The sequence below is a fragment of the Rattus norvegicus genome, chromosome 7, assembly GCF_021556685.1.
Source record: "Rattus norvegicus strain SHRSP/BbbUtx chromosome 7, alternate assembly SHRSP_T2T, whole genome shotgun sequence".
Lineage (NCBI taxonomy): Eukaryota > Metazoa > Chordata > Mammalia > Rodentia > Muridae > Rattus > Rattus norvegicus.
Genome location: NC_141540.1, coordinates 101,945,767 through 101,961,615, shown reverse-complemented (window position 1 = coordinate 101,961,615; position 15,849 = coordinate 101,945,767). Strand labels below are relative to the sequence as shown.

Below are 15,849 nucleotides of genomic sequence, written 5' to 3'. Positions count from 1 at the left end.
TAGGAAGCAGTGATGAAGCTTCTCTCTTCACCAGATGTTGTGGAGAACAAGCTTCTCCTCACCCCTAGTTCAGAAATAGAGCTCTTTTTGACACACCCAGTCAATTGTTTTCCAGGATTTGGAACAGAATTAATTAGCTTGAGCAAGCACTGGAACTATGCTAAATATTATTAATGATACAATTAACTGTTCTTTTTTCTGGGGATGGGTGGTTCCTTGTTTCCTGGGCTCCTAAGGATGAACCCCATTCTTTGTATTCTGCCTGTAACAAGCTCTGGTCAGTGCAGAAAATCTATGGAAAGCATAGAGGAAATTCATGAGAATTCAACTTATGTGATGTCCCAGGAAACAGGTTATGTTCTCTTCTGTTGATTGTTTAATAATCTCACCCTAATCGCAGCCCTGTGAGGTAGATAACGTTCATATTGTACAGATGAAAAGAGAAGACTTACAAATTATGTCATCAAAGGACACTACCCTACTGAACAAAAGATTTAGAAATCATCTCACGTTTGTTGCAATTTCAAATCATGGTTGCTTATCACATACCACAGCCATGCTCTCCATGGACACTAGGACAGACCTGCTTTATGGTAAGACTATCCCATCAGTGTGTTTTCCTAGCTTCAACCTAAGCTCTGCTTCCTCTGTAAACCTTCTCTGTGCTTGGGGCTTTGGCCCTGTGCAGAACATTTCATAGCTGTCCCGCTCTGTTTCTTCTGGTTTTTACATCTTCGCAGTAGCACTGGGCACAGTGGCACATGGCTATAATCCTCATGACGTGGATGCTGAGGCAGGAGGATTAGGCAGGCCAGGTGTTCAAAGCCAGCTGGAGATACATAGTGAGATCCTGCCTCAAGACATAAACAAAAAGTCATCCCTGGGATCCTTGGTGGCTGGGTTCACAGGGCAAATTAAAGATAGGCTGAGTTAATGATTAAGAGATGTGACTTGAGCTGATAGGTACTGGGATGGAAAATGGCTCTGCTGTTTGTTAACTCTGCAAGTTGGGAGACGTGTTTAGTGTTTACTCATCTCTAGATTGGGAATACTGACATTAGGCGAAATGGTTGCTATCTTTTAGAATTCATATTTTCTCCTTCATATTTCCAGCTATGTCAGGTGTCATCAACAACTCCTAAGAGCCCTTTTGACCTATTATGAAGTTCTTAAGGTATTCAAGACACAGGCCCTGTGAGCTCTTTAGAATTATTAATCTGCATCTTGCTCTATGAGTGCATTTTGCTCTGCAGTCTCTTATACTTAACAGCTCTCTTTATTCATTCCTTCATTAGTAGATGTCTATATGGGAGTGTGGGTATGCAAGATTGTGTCCATGCCCGTTAGAAATAGACTTCTGAGAGTTCGTTATCATATCCTACCATGTTGATGCAGGATGTCTCTTTCTCCTTCCTGGTCTCTCTGTTCTCCAAGATAGGTGGTGTTCTATTCTCATGTCTTCCCTCCATCTCACTGTAGGAACTGTGGGATCGCAGAAGCACGCCACCTCATCTTACTTATTTATTGCTTTTATTGTGGACTCGAGTATTAACTCAGGTTTTCATGCTTGTAAACAATGCAAGAGCTTTTACTTACTACCATTTGCTCTGTCCTGGACTCATATTCTTTAAGAACAGGGACCACATATTGTTCATCTTTGCCATTGCCACTAACGAAATTGAGCTCTGTTATTCTGAACTTCCAATTAGAATTTGTTGGGAAAAAATACATGAAGGAACTAATTCTTTAGATTTGAAGCATGAGTCTTCAAATTTTATCATCTAAGTAAGAATGGTAAGGAGAAGAAGGGCCCTCTGAATAGAAGCACTGAAGGAACAGTGGTCAGAGGGAGACATGGAGTATTTCTGAGTTTATTGTGGGTACCAGTAGCATTGGGGGATGAGGTATATGTCAGGGAAGCAGTCTGGTTTTAAGCTGAGGGTCCTGGTTCTGCCTCAGAGATCAATTCTTTAGGCCTCAGTCTCAGGCTCCACTGAGGCCTGAAGGGAAGAAAAGATTGGTTTAGCTCTGAGGATGTTTTTCTGTTTTGTTTTGTTTTTCTAGTTGAGTCATTTCAGATAATGCATTGATTGGGAGACACCCTGATTCCATCCATCAGAGCATAAGTGTAAAAAATAAAAACACAGCCAGAACATTTAATGTATTATTTTCTAACCTGCTGGTAGGGTAGGGACAGACCCTTCCAAGCTAAGATAGGCTTGGTTAGAGCTTCAAGCTGCATATCCACACCTGCGGGAAGGGGAAGAAGTGGTCAGGAGCTATGAGATAGCCAGGCACAAGAGGGCAAGAGAAGGGGATCTTGAGAGATGTGTGGAAAGAAGGGAGACCTTCACCCTTCTGTCCTTAGAATCTAATCATGACTCGATTCTCTTCAAAGAGCCAGAATCTCAGTCCTGAAAGCACCTCCGCTCCCACCTGCAACCTCCCCAGACCCAGAAATGGAAGACATGTTTTAAACAAACTCTTGTTTGACCTTTATTAAGTGGAGGGAGTTTGAGGGAAATACATTTTGCAGCAGGAAGAATAGGAGTTCTGCCCATCTGTCTTCTGCTCTTTCCAAGAACAACATTTGGTTCTGTGTCTGCAGCTACATCAGTTTCCTAGACAAAGAAGTAGGTGACTTGACTCAGCAAATCACCACAGGGCCTTTGTATACCAGGCTAGATTGCACAATTAACCAGAATGCATAGCCCAGGAAAGATCAAGAGGCAAAACCCAACCACCACCACTCCAGAAGCCATACCTTCTACTAGGAGTTCCACAGGGTTGCTGGGCTCTGACTGGACAGGCTCAGGCAACCAGGAGGTATAACGGCAGGTGTAGTTCCCTGTATGTTGGGGACCTACAGAATGCAGCCCCAGGTCACTGTAGTTGTTCAGTACTCGGAGTATCCTGTAGGGCACAAATTTGCCATCACGCAGCAGCTCCACGATGACCCCGGTTACATCACTCTGACAGCGTAGAACAACATCGTGACCAGCAAACACTTTACCTGTCCACAGAGCTTGGAGCTTTGGTGGCGGGGGTGGCCCTGGGGGTTAGTAAGGAGTGGTACTCAGTTTGGATCATTTCCTATGAGGCCCGATGGTGAGCTTACTCTGTCTCCTTTTGCACTAGACACCAGGAATCTTCCTATACCCTTGCTCCTTGGGTATCCATTTAATGTTTCTACCTCCTCTAGGTGTACAACCTCCAGCATCAAAAGAGCTATGAATCTCCCAGGCTTTGACCTGTTCTAGGGCTTCTGTGGTTTCCCAGAGAGGTGAAGAGACCTTTTAGGAAACTGCTTCTGGCAGTTCAAAGGTCTGAGGTCAAAATTAAGCCTGGCTGGAGGCTCTTTGGTCCCACCCTGGATGACCTCTGACCTCTGATTCAGGGAGGCCTTGATGAGGAAATGAGAGGAACAAATAGTCCCTAGGAACTCTAGGGCTCTATAAAGTTACAAATTAGCTCAAGCCTGTGGTGATAGCAGGCCAGAGTAGGCAGTCATTGAAATGAGTGATGCTGACATACACATCACAGACAAACTGAAGCACAAGAGAGCGCCCTGAACACGAAAATTGTGAAGCCAAAATGTTAGAAAGTGGCTTTACCTGACACCTGCCAGTTTAGCCTCTGGGAAATAGACCAGAGTCCCAAGCCTTGCCTTCAAAGTCCTCAAAGGAACTCAAAGTCCAATACCTCATTAAGACACAACCCAGAAGGGATGGACCGACACAGGATCGCAGCAGAACCTCTGCCCCCTTATCTAGCACCCCACTGGGCTTCCTATCCACATGACTATGCTCAGCTCACCGTTCACCCTCAGAATCACAAAGTCGCTGGGAGCAGATCCTGAGTAGGGTGGCGTCAGTTCAGTATAGATGCAGCTGTAGCTGGCAGAGTCTGTGGCTGAGACGTTTCGCAGCTGGAAGACAGTTTCATTACCAGAAGACTTTTGTGTCTGGAGCAGCCTGTGATCATACAAGTCTTCAAGATGCAGGCCAAAGCGTAGGCCAGCCTCAGAGCGTAGGCCAGCCTTGGGCGCGGTACATCGAAACTGCACCGTTGAACCAGGCTCAAAGCTCTGATGAGGTGAGGGCTCTACAGTGAGCACTGGTTCTGGTAGAGTTTCTGCGGAGGATCAGATACATTGACCCAGACTGAAGTCATGGCAAGATACCCTTGAGTGCTTCAGTCTGTGCTTTGACTAAGTCTTTTGTCTAAAATGAGTCCTAGTTCATTCTCTCTGTGTCTGTCTCTGTTTGTCTGTGTGTCTATCTCTGTCTGTCTCTCTCCCTCTCCCTCTCCCTCTCCCTCTCCCTCTCCCTCCCTCTCTCTCTCTCTCTCTCTCTCTCTCTCTCTCTCTCTCTCTCTCTCTCTCTTGCTCTCTCATTCTTCTGCTTCTGAAGGCCATACTTAATACGATGTCTCAGCCTCCTAGCTGTGGAAAACTCTGGGCAGGCAGCAAGTCCACACTACTCTTGCTAGGATACCCGAGAAGTGTTTTCCATCAAGGTCTGTGCCTGACTCACTTGAGGTGGCCCAATTCTTTGCAAGTCTCAAAGGTTTCAGTATTAATTGTCCTACTGGAAGCTTGGGAAGCCGAGGCTGACTGGATAATTTTTTGGGTTTGGAGATTCTGCTTTGGGGTCTCCATCCTGCTCTTTTCTGACAACCACCTATGCCTTTCTATCCTACTCTGGTCTTCAGCCCTTCTCTGTGGCTTACCATCACTCCACATTAGCTGCACCGGCTTACTGTCTTCAGACCACGCTGTCATTCTGTTTAGACGGTAGCGGCAGGTGAAAGGGCTATGGTCACCCATGTCTGACAGTTTCAGATAGAAGCTGGCTCGCTCTGGGCTGGTGCTGACGATAAGGACCTTCATCTCACGTTCTCCCTGCCTCAGTTGGAATTCAACATCACTCAGAGGAGCCACACACAGAAGGCTCATTTGGGTCATCTCGGGTTCATCCACTGTGGAACTTTCTAAAGAAGTCAGCATGGGTGGTGGAGGTATGACTGCAAGGCAGAGAAGATACCTAAGTGAGGAGGCCAGGAGACCCTCCTTTGTAGGGTACCACTACCAACAACCCCTCTCTCTGGCCTCAAACCTCCAGTGACAGCTCAGGAGCAACTGAATCATCATTGGGTGCTATGCATCAAGTCTTATATAGAGCCTTTCATTGGTGGGGTTCAATACTCACCATACTCCTTGATGGTCACAGTACCACTGGGCTTAGAGGGCGTATACTCTGTATTAGTGTAATAGTTGCAGCTGTAGTTTCCAGGCTCGTGGACTTGGAAAATGCCTTGTTCCTTTTCCTTGTTTCCTGCCTGCGTTATATTCTGGAAACCATCAGGTCCAGCTCCCTCCAGAAAAACATCTGTTGGAGCTATCGCCAGGAAACCATCATCTCCTTCCCGCCTCAGCATGAAGACTACATCCCGCACTGTCCCCTGGCACAGCAGGAATGTCCTCAGGCCAGGTGTGATCCAGGGCACTGGATTGGCAGAAAGCCAGGGCCTGGGCAAGGGACCTGTGTGGATGAGGGAGAGCAGGATCAGTGAGTGGTTCAGTCTCACTCTGAGGAGGATGAGAGTATGGACACCAGATGCAGAAAATATAAGGGAGGCAGAGGGAAGGGTTGGGGGAAGAGCAAGGGAAAGGGTACAGGCTGTCTCCATCGCTCTATAAGACTTGTACTTATACATCTGGGGACAGCATAAGACCCTACTTCACAGATGTGCAAACTGAGGCTAAGAGATACCAGGTGACATGGATTGAGCATCCACCACCCTTTTCCTTTCACGGCCTCCCTAACCGAGAAGGGTGCTGCTTTCCTCTTCCTGTCACCTCCACAAGATTGCTCATCTCTGTTCATCTAACAGAGTAGGCCAAGCCTGATTGGTAGTGGTAGAGGCCTCTATTGTCACTTGTAGGAAGTGGCATGACATGAAAGGTGTAGTATTCTGTGTAAGTCTTTGGAAGGCTCACAGACCTTACAAGTCAATGTCAGGCTTGCCAAGGGTTCTAGAAGGACTAGTAAATCCATAGGGTAGGTTTACTGGTAGTATCTGGAGTGCAAAGGAGCTAGGGTTAACTTGCTGCCATTAGGAAAAGGGATCCCCCGTAACCCATGCTCACTGTTTTCCGAGGCTTCCTTGAATATACAGGCTGTGTCAGTTGCTGGGCCCAGAATGAAACCTGTAGAGACAGTGTGTGTGAGTTTCCATTCATGCCACACCTGCCCCAGAGGTTCTAGGTCTTAGGACATCTCACCCCAGAGAAGTAGTACAGTAGTCAGCAGAGACATGGTGGGTCTTCAGTCCAGCAGGAGTGTCTGTGGGGAGCATCTGCAGTGGCAAATTAATCTGAGGCACTGACCTTGTACTTTGTTTGCCCTTCTTGGAAGGTAGGGGCAGAGAGACAGCTGCTTGGCATGGGGGTGAGTATTCAGCAATAATGCTAATCAATAATAATGTGTAATTATCAAGTCAAACTGATAATAACAGTAAAATCCTTTTACTTGGATTAAACAAATACAACAGGAGTACTCTAGACTACAATAAAGGAAAGAAGATCATATGTCCTTGATCATATGTCCTTAATACTAAAGAGTGCTTTATTCTAGGCCAGCCTGGGCTATATAGTGAACCAGACCTTATTTTTTGAAAAAAAATAACAAACAAACAAATGAATAAACAAAGACACAAATCAAACCCAAGGATACACACAGCCATTTTGGCGGCCTGAAATTACACTGCACCATTTAAACTATTGTATATGTGTTTAGGGGACACAGCCATGGTAGTTTCCTTCTCACATTCTTGAAGATCCTCAAATATAAATTTCTTTCCCTTTGAAAATACTTGAGAAGGGGATGTCTGAAATTTCTTTCATTTTTCCAACATCCCTCTGCCTTTCCAGGAAAGAGAGAATACTTTATCTTAGGGATAACAAGGACGTTGGAATTCCACAATTTTTCAAACAGTTGAAAAATTAGAGCCTATAAAATCAACAAAATTGAGAGACAAATAGGTTAAAATTCATAAAATAAACATTAATTCTCAAAACCTTTTAACTTTTTTGCGCAAGCCTGGTCGTGTTTGTATGTGTGAGCTTGTGCGTGTGTGTGTGTGTGTGTGTGTGTGTGTGTGTGTGTGTGTGTGTGTGTGTGTGTGTGTGTGTGTTTTGGGCCACAAATGTAAAATATTTATTGTGGTTCTTTGTCAATACTTTAAAACTTCTCCATTGGTTGGTGTCTATAAATTACAAGCTTCATGGGCCACTTCTGGAACATGTTTCCTCAAGAGAGCCTGTGGTTCCTTTGGTTCTTTTTAGGGTCCTTCCTTAGAGGTCTGGATCCAGGAAAGAAGTTCAACTTGCAGCAGAGTAAGGAATGAGGCCTTGTCTTGCATGATGGCTACAAAGAATCTTGTCCTTAGCTAGGTGTGAGCATGTGGCAGAACTGAAATGCAGCCCTCAGTGGGTGTACTCAGTCGCTGACCCGTGGGGCCACTCTCACCCAAGAATGAGCCCCCCTTTATTACTTTGGAAGGTTCCAGAAAGGCTAGCTGTTCTTGCTGCTCTGTAGACTTCACCACGAGGCAGGGTGGAGTAAGCACTTGGGAAGAGACTCATGTGAGGCCTAATGCTTGTCAGTGGACACTTAGGGTTCTCTAGCAAAGCCTCCTCCATAAGGAACTGACAGTGTTTCTCCAAACTGGTCATGACTTTCTATTTCCATGTGTCCTCAACTGAGAGGACAATGACGAGAAGGCTGTCTTTGCCACTTTAGAACACTGCGGCCCACATGGGTACCTGCTGAGGGCTTAATTCTGCACTCCCTGCTCCTTCCAGAAATCTCTTGTTAAGTCGGTCTGCTTCCTCTAAGTGACAATAACCTAGGTCAGACTTGGCACTGGGTTCACTCACACCCACTGCAGTGGAGTTTCCTAAGCTGATGTTTGAACCTGGTGCCTCAAACCAGTACCGAATCTTCTGCATTTTGAATGTTTCTTTCTACTTATTTGTGTCCTTTTTACTACTTTAAAGTCATCCATTTCTTTCTCTCTGATTTCTAATGTCTCTTCTCATATTCTTGTGTCCATTCTCTAGAATTATTAAGTATGAAACACACCATACATATGTTAAATCTATGTCCTTATCTCAGGAGGACAACAGTATCTCCGAGATTTACCCATAGAAGAACAATAAAAGTTGAAATGAAAGGAAATTATGCACTTTTCCTGCTTACTGTCCATTTCTCTTCCTGTTTTACAGGAGTCAGACCTATAATCTGATAATCATACATTAACATGAATTTCTATCACAGCGTATCAGTTTTTCTTCTAAGTTCAGTTTTCCTCAGAGTTCTAGAAGTCTCAAACATGAAATCAAGAGGTTGGTAAGGTTCTGGTTTACCTTTGACTTATCTTAGGGCCTGAGGGATGATGGATCCTCAACCGTGCTTGGCTTGCATGTGCATCACTTTGTTGTCTGAGCGTCTTCTTCATATCTCTTTTTTTCTCTGTGACGACATTTCTCTTTTGCTGGCAGTAAGTGCCTTAGGGTCCACTTGAACTCACTTAAAGGTGTCTGTAGAGATACTTCTCTGTAACGTCACTGTCAGAGCTGTGAGGATTACAAATAGACCATGTAGATTCACAGCCCAGTGCACCACTGCTGTCTAGGGGGATGAAGAAGCAGAAGCTGCTCAGAAGACAGGGATGCAACTGATGCTGTGTTCGCTTGGCTCACAGATGCTAGAATAATTTCTATAATTGCTAATGTGTGCCCTGGGATGTCTTTTCTCTGCAGGTGAGAAATTTTAGCAATGACTGATGTCTGGATTGGGCCTTGCAAGGGAGTAGGACACTTGAAAGTATAATCTTGAGGCATCCTCCAGTTTGTTTCAAAGGTACCACTTTTCAGCACTCAGAAGGCAGAAACAGATGGATCTCTGAGAATTGGGGGCCAGCCACAGAAAGTTTCTGACCAGCCAGTGAGAATGTTATAGTGATATTCTGTCCCAATTTGGGGTGCAAGGACTTTTAGACCTTGATCCAGTTGTGAATTTTGGATTTGACTCACCTCCATACTTTCCATTTATTAAGCAACATTTTTTTTCGTGTTCTTTTTTTCCATCAGAGATGGTGTCAATATAGCAGTAATTTCCTGAATCTGAGTTATGTTCTTATAGTTCTTTTGGGCAACAGTAACAATAGCCACAAAATAGTAACAAAAGCCTTGCTTGGACCATCCATCTTTCAAAGCATTTATGCGTAGTCATTCACTTAAGTCTGCCAAAGCCTCCTTGGAAGAAATGCTATTAACCTCTCCATTATTCAGTAAAATGAGTGAGTACTACAGGAATCAAATGTGGTTGCTGTACCCAAAGTGACTATAACCATTTAAGTCTCAGTCCACACATGTCCTGCTTCTAGTGGGAATTCTGTGGGAAAAGAAAGCCTGTGCATTGGCAAGAGAAACAGTAATCATCCCAAATATTCAGTTTATTATCTACACCATGAGCCCTACGTCAGCAGAAGACACAGTTGTCTACCATACTGTGATCTTATTCCCCATGCTCCCTGAAGACCTTCCCCTATGTGCCTGTCCTCATTCTCACATCATGACCCTACCTAACTGGGTGTGTTCTGGGTTGAGTCCATCCTTGGCACGAGAAGAATGCAATGTTTCCTCACGTTCCCTAGTTTCCTCCTTCCTGCTTTGTAGGTTTGATCTTTAAACACTTTTCAGACTTTATTTACAACGCAATTTTTTTCTTCTGCCACTTAAACCACATGGCCTCTTAATCATAAAGGAAATAGAATCCCCTTTTGAGACACCTTTGTCAAGACCAGGCACCTGAGCATGCTTGCAGATATGTCTTGTGGGAGAGTCCATGCTTTGGCAGGGCACCTCTCATCTTCCGGTACTATCTGAGAAATGAGTTGGTGACATCATCTATAAAGCAAAGCAAAGAGGGAAGTCCATGGCTAAGAGGTAACAGCCACTTCCAGCTGCCTTGATGGTAAAGAGCTGGTTCCTTTTGACGTTCTTGACTTCTTCTGCCTCCTGCCTTATCACCCTTTCCTTACAGTCTACACACATGAACTCAAATACTTGTTATATGTACATGAGGGAGTTCCAATACCCTGCCTGTACTTAGGATGTCCTTTTAAAGGTAACTGCATGCCAGTTCTTTAGCTCATAGCCCGCCATTTCCGTCATCACTTAATTTCCATCTTTGTCTCCATCTTGCGAAGTACACCATCATGAGAATGTTTATAATGAGGATTTATGAAATATCAAGCAGGCACACACCCATGCATTCCCGTTGAGTGGGTAGAGCATAAACCATTACTCTCCCTAAATTTCCTTCTCCATCCCCAAGCACAGGAAATTTTATAGCCTTATTATACTTACTATACCTAGCCTAGTTCTACTTATTAAGAACTGTTTTTCTCTGTAGCCATTTTCTTCTATATTTTTCTTTTCTCTAGTCCCAGAGACACAGCTATCAGATTCAATCCCCTTTTCTTTAGAAACCATATGAGGGTATTTTGTGAAAACCTTTTCCTTTAAATTTCTCTTCTTCGGTCATGTTTTAAAGCTTGTATTTTTGGATTAACCCAAGGTTCTTCCTAAATTTATTAGTCACTTATATGTACTGACTGTTGATTGGAGCATAGAAATTAGAGCACAAATGCTAGAAATGCATTCTGACCGAGGCATATCCCCTGCCCAGGCAAGCCTGAAATTAACTCTCTTTTTACTTCAGCCTCCCAAGGAGCTGGGTTCCAAACTATACCATAATATCTGGAAATACTCACTTTTAGAAAGGCAGACACCTAGGAAAAAACACTTAAGCTCCTCTACCACAGATCTTTTTACTTCAACACATACTGGTAGAAGCAGAAAGTGATGGAAAAATGCGTTATTTTCTATGGTCAAGAGCAAACTCTAGAGGCTACAGGGATCCTTATGATTCTCCTACTTCAAACAAAGCCTAAGAGGCATGATTGCAGTGAGTCACACACTGCTGGCTCACTGAGTGGACATTTGCTTCGTGTTCCTCGATATTAGGGCAATGCTGAGACAGGTGACTGTCCTCGGGCTAAGCTCTGTCCAAACACCAAACACTGATAACAGATAAGAAGGGAGCACAAAAGTCCTGCCAGAAAAATTCAGGAGAAATTTGCACACATAGCTTTGGCAACTGTTTGGAACAGCTGCCACTAAGCTGACACTTGCCACCCACCCCCAACAATCGTTGACATCAACCTTTCTGTGAAACCTGTTGGGTAATTTTTGCTCCCTTTCCCCTACTCTGGCGTCTCTGCATGAAGTAGATTCTTCTTTTGTAAAAGGTTGGTCATTTTGCTGGAGGAATCTGGTTCATCTCTCACCATCTTCTAGACTCAGCAGGTTTTAAGGTCAACAGCAAGAGCTTAGAGAGAACGAGGTCTTGGGAGACTATCTCAGGCTAACTCACCTTAATGTGTGTCATGAGAGGAGACAGGATACCTCCACTCTTTCTAAAACTTTCTATTTTCAATAAACTAATCCATGAACATGGCTTAAAGAGTCAGATAAGCCCAAGGTACATCCAAACAAGCCAAAAGGTTGGTTTCTGTACCCTTCCATCTATAAGCTCCCAGAAATAGCCATTAAAAACCCAGCAGCCCTTTTCTGTTGATGTAGCTTCTTCATATCTGTAAGCATTACTTTTTTGTTACATATTTTATTTGTTCTCCATCAACTACAGGAACTGAAGAGTGAGTTCAGTTTCCTGCTTGAACTGTCACCACAGACGTGTAAAACACTGTTTTCCCTTGTTTCTGCTCTCCTATTTATCTAATTATAGTGAGTATTTTAGAGTCTAATTAATTAAAACATGTAAATTTGCATTAGCATATTGGTATATTCAAATGACCAGATGTAAATATGTACAGTAGTGTGTCCCTTCATGGGGATGCATTCTGAGAAAGGCATCTTTAGATAATTGCACAGGGCAAACATTCAGAATCCATGCTCAATAGTATAGCCTACACCACACCCAGGTTGCCTGGATGACAGTATGGCTCCTAGGCTACAAACCAATGAAGCATAGTTCTGTGCTGAATATCGTAGGCAACTCTAACCTCACGTAAATGGCATATATGTATGAAAACAGATCTAAACATGTGAAAGGGGCAGTAGTAATAGTGAATTATGGGAAATTTTCCAGGTTCATTGTAACTCTTTTAGACTACTGTCCTGGATATGTTATTGACTTAACCATCAGTGTAGCTCATGGCAGAATGGAGAACCTATCGAGGACATCATTGTTCTACCATTCTTCCCTGCACAGATTTCTGCCTTTGCTGAAGTTGAAAAGTGTCTTTTCCTGTTTGTTTCCTTTGCTGTGTTTCTTGGTAGGCAATTCTCAGTCTGTCTTTTCCTTTCATTTTATCAGAGACATGAAAGGGTCTTTCAACTTTATTTTAGTGAAGAAGACTGTCTCTGTTCCTGAGCCTCAGGGACAAAGGCATCAGGGTCCCCTTTACCATCCTTCTAATGTGACACTGCCTTTTATGTTGGTAATCTTGTACAACACTCGAATCTCTCTCTCTCTCTCTCTCTCTCTCTCTCTCTGTGTGTGTGTGTGTGTGTGTGTGTGTGTGTGTGTGTGTGTAGCAGTAAGAGGACAACATTGGGTGTTCTTCCTTGCTTTTGACCTTGCTTGAAACAAATTCTATTGTTGGCTTTCACTATGAATAGCATGGTAGCTGTCCTTCAAGGAATCAGTGAGTTACCTGTCTGTACATCCCATCTCCTTTTAGAAGCACTGAGATTACAGAAGAATACTACCATGCCAGTTCTGATATGAGTTCTGGGAATGGGAGCTCAAGTCCTCCTGCTTGTGGGATGAGCGCTTTATGCACCAAGCATCTCCCCAGCCTTCTTGCTGTGATACTGTATTTTCTTCTTTCAAACCTCTTATCTTATATTGGTTACAGGAGAATTAGGGAACATAAAATTAGACATTTTTGATATGAAGTAAGCCTAAAAGCGTATGTGTTGTACTTTGCTGTGGCTCAAATGCTTCTCCCCCGCCCTACATTTGCATGTTAAGCCCTAATCCCCCAGTGGGTAGTGTTAGGAGTTAGGCCTCTAGGGAGTCTCTAATCAAGAGATCCCAGAAAACTGACTAGAAGTTTCTGTGTATGAACCAGAAGCAGAATGTCTATTGTGTGGCCTACAGTAGACATTGATGCTTCTGGACCCTGGCGCTTGGTCATTCAGCCTCTAGTGTGGACTACACAGAAAAAAGTTGCTGGCATTTTTGGACCATCCTGTATTTGGTATTCTGTGATACCACAAGAAAAATGAAGGCCATGCACATACCCTGACTGAATCTTATACACTGCATAGAACGTAGGAATCACCTGCTGCTCTCAGCAGTGTGCAAGACACAATTCCTAGTTAGAATCTCTTCCTAATGTAGGATGCGTGGATCTTTTTGGTTCTGGACCCTTTGCAGAGAAACTGCTCTTATTTATTTAATGCGAATTTAATATTTATTTTTATTTGGGTGCTTTGAGTGGTAAAAAAAATCTGTTAGTAATTTATTAGGTATTTTACACACACACACACACACACACACACACACACACACACAAATAGATACCTTCCATTCCGTGAACACTTTTAATGTTAAAATATTTATTATTTTTCTGCAAATGAGTATTTTGTCCACATATATATGGGCACCTTGCATAGGTATTACCCATGGAGACCACAGAACTGGAGTTAGGTACAGCTGTGAGGCACTGCATTGGTGCTGAGAATAAACTTGGGTTATACGAAAGAGCAGCCAGTGCTCTTAACCCTTAAGGGATCTCTCCAGTCCCCAAATTTTCAAATTTTCATTTTATATTTTTCCTTTATTTTTTCTATTTTCTTGTTCTAGAATTGATGTCACTGGTATTTTGGATCTCAAGGACTCAGACTCAAATATTTTTTTTTTTTTACTTATTTCCCTGTTTTGTTTTGCTTGGATTATTTTGTATTTGTTTTTACATTTTTCCACATACCAGACCATTACCTTAATTTCACCTCAAAAGCCTTTAAATATTCTTATAGTCATTCTTACTCCTCTTACTCCTTTTAAGTTTAAGATTTTAATGGGTCTAAATATATTTTTTGCTTCCTGCTGTTGGTAGGTATTAAGTCTTATCTTGATAGAAATATTTCACGCAGCCTTATTATTTTGCATTTAATTGCTTAAGTTATAGGCTTCTCTAATTGTTGAACCACAGCTGGATGCCTCATGTTTAAGAAGGCCTCTGACTCACATTAAGGGGTTCACCCTCCGAAGCTGACTGGAAGCCTGAGTGTGCTCACCAGACTCCTCAGCTGTGGGTTTCATGGTAGGATGTTCTGTCTGGTTTTATCTTTAGGAAACTGCTATTGTCTTTCGCTCTTCATTGGGTGGAACTTTTGTGGTTTCTCTGCAAACAAACACAAAATCAAAATAGTGGTAAGCCATTTCTTAGAGACCGATATTTTGATGGAAAGAAGGAGTCGGAGACTTGGCGCAGCCACACAAAACCATCCTGCAAGCTACCCTGGCAGAATCTGCAGGGAGTTTTATCCATCAGTGCCCAGTGTTCCCTTTTGGGCTGGAACCCAGTTTAGACTGTGACAAGCCAGTGATAAATGTGTGGTATCTCAGAGAGAGTGTGACCTTTGGTAACTGGACTTTCCATAGCTGAGCCAGAAAACTAAATGACCTGAGACACAGCTATACAAATGCAAAACCAGCTGCTCCTGGAAGAGAGATCCGGGTGGTGACTGTGTACCCTGGATCTAGACAGAGTTTCCAAGGGACTCTTTCATTCCTGGTTTCTGAGACTATAGCCTTGTTCTAAGCTTTAGATAAGAAGGAGGTCATCTCAGACCACTCACCAGGCATTCTCATTACATAATTGTTCATGGGACGGCTGTCTCATATTTATCTGTGTCTCCCATTACACAGGGAAGAAACAACCCACAAAACTTTAATTGGCCCCCTTTGGTAGGATAAAACATGTAGCTGTGATTCATTCATAAACAAAGGTGGAGTTTAGGGGAGCAAGCCTGCTTTTGTTTTATTTTGTTTCCTCCTGTTTTGTTAGTCCGTGAGTTTTCCCATTTCTAGAAGGACCACTGATATTTGCTGTGTGAGGACATATGCAGCAGCGTCAGTCAGCCTGCCTTCCCAGCTCCTCCACAGCTCAGCATCCTTCAGTTACTCCACTCCATCAGTCATCCATCTGCTGTGCAGCTTCGAACATGTTGTCCTCTCAGTCATGTGGTCCTTGAATGTGCATACTTAAAACACGCCCTTTCTTCTCTTTTTACTGTTTGCACCACTGAACAGATATAGAGATATATATTGCCATCTTTAACTTGACCTTGTGTTTAAAGAGGCATGGCCTGTAAAATTTTTCCCCTAGTAACATTAAAAATCCATCAATAGAAATTAGAGAAGCCACATAAATTGTAGAAAATGGCAAGAAAATTGTAGAATGGCCCTTTGGGTTGATCTGTGAGATTTTTATTCATCTGAGCCTCATGTTATTGTCTAATGGGAAACAGAACAGCAGGTTATGCGGTATCCAATATGTCCGTTGTTAGGTGTGTAGTCAATAGTTACTAAATTTAATCCCTGGCTCCTTCGAAGCCTTAGATGAATGTGGCTTACAATTAAAACATGACAAGTTCAAGTAAAACACTTGCTTGCTTATTGTCTCCAACTGCAGCTCAAAGAGCTGTTTTATCTTTATGCATAGGAGGATCAGGCCAGGTTT

General features: G+C 43.2%; 1 protein-coding gene across 2 annotated transcripts; it reads right to left on the bottom strand.

Moving 5' to 3' along the window:
• Positions 1 to 2,475: 2,475 nt before the first annotated feature.
• Positions 2,476 to 6,369, bottom strand: A1bgl1 (alpha-1-B glycoprotein like 1). 2 transcript variants are annotated; one of them, XM_087559806.1, is made up of 7 exons: positions 6,287 to 6,369; positions 6,152 to 6,211; positions 5,211 to 5,543; positions 4,732 to 5,025; positions 3,817 to 4,134; positions 2,765 to 3,052; positions 2,476 to 2,621 (listed from the first exon to the last, which is right to left on the bottom strand). In XM_087559806.1, exons 1-7 carry the CDS (start codon positions 6,318 to 6,320, stop codon positions 2,614 to 2,616), a joined length of 1,335 nt encoding a protein of 444 aa, XP_087415932.1. In that variant the 5' UTR covers positions 6,321 to 6,369; the 3' UTR covers positions 2,476 to 2,613. The 2 variants fall into 2 exon arrangements, with proteins under 2 accessions (XP_087415932.1, XP_087415933.1); XM_087559807.1 differs by lacking the exon at positions 2,476 to 2,621 and having other exon boundaries at positions 2,797 to 2,913.
• Positions 6,370 to 15,849: the final 9,480 nt, after the last annotated feature.

Coding starts and splice junctions, on each gene's coding strand:
- A1bgl1 (XM_087559806.1), bottom strand. CDS start 6,320: ATGTCTCTGCTGACTACTGTACTACTTCTCTGGG. Junction 6,212..6,286: donor TACTGTACTACTTCTCTGGG/GTGAGATGTCCT, acceptor CTGTCTCTACAG/GTTTCATTCTGGGCCCAGCA. Junction 5,026..5,210: donor TGTGACCATCAAGGAGTATG/GTGAGTATTGAA, acceptor TCTGCCTTGCAG/TCATACCTCCACCACCCATG.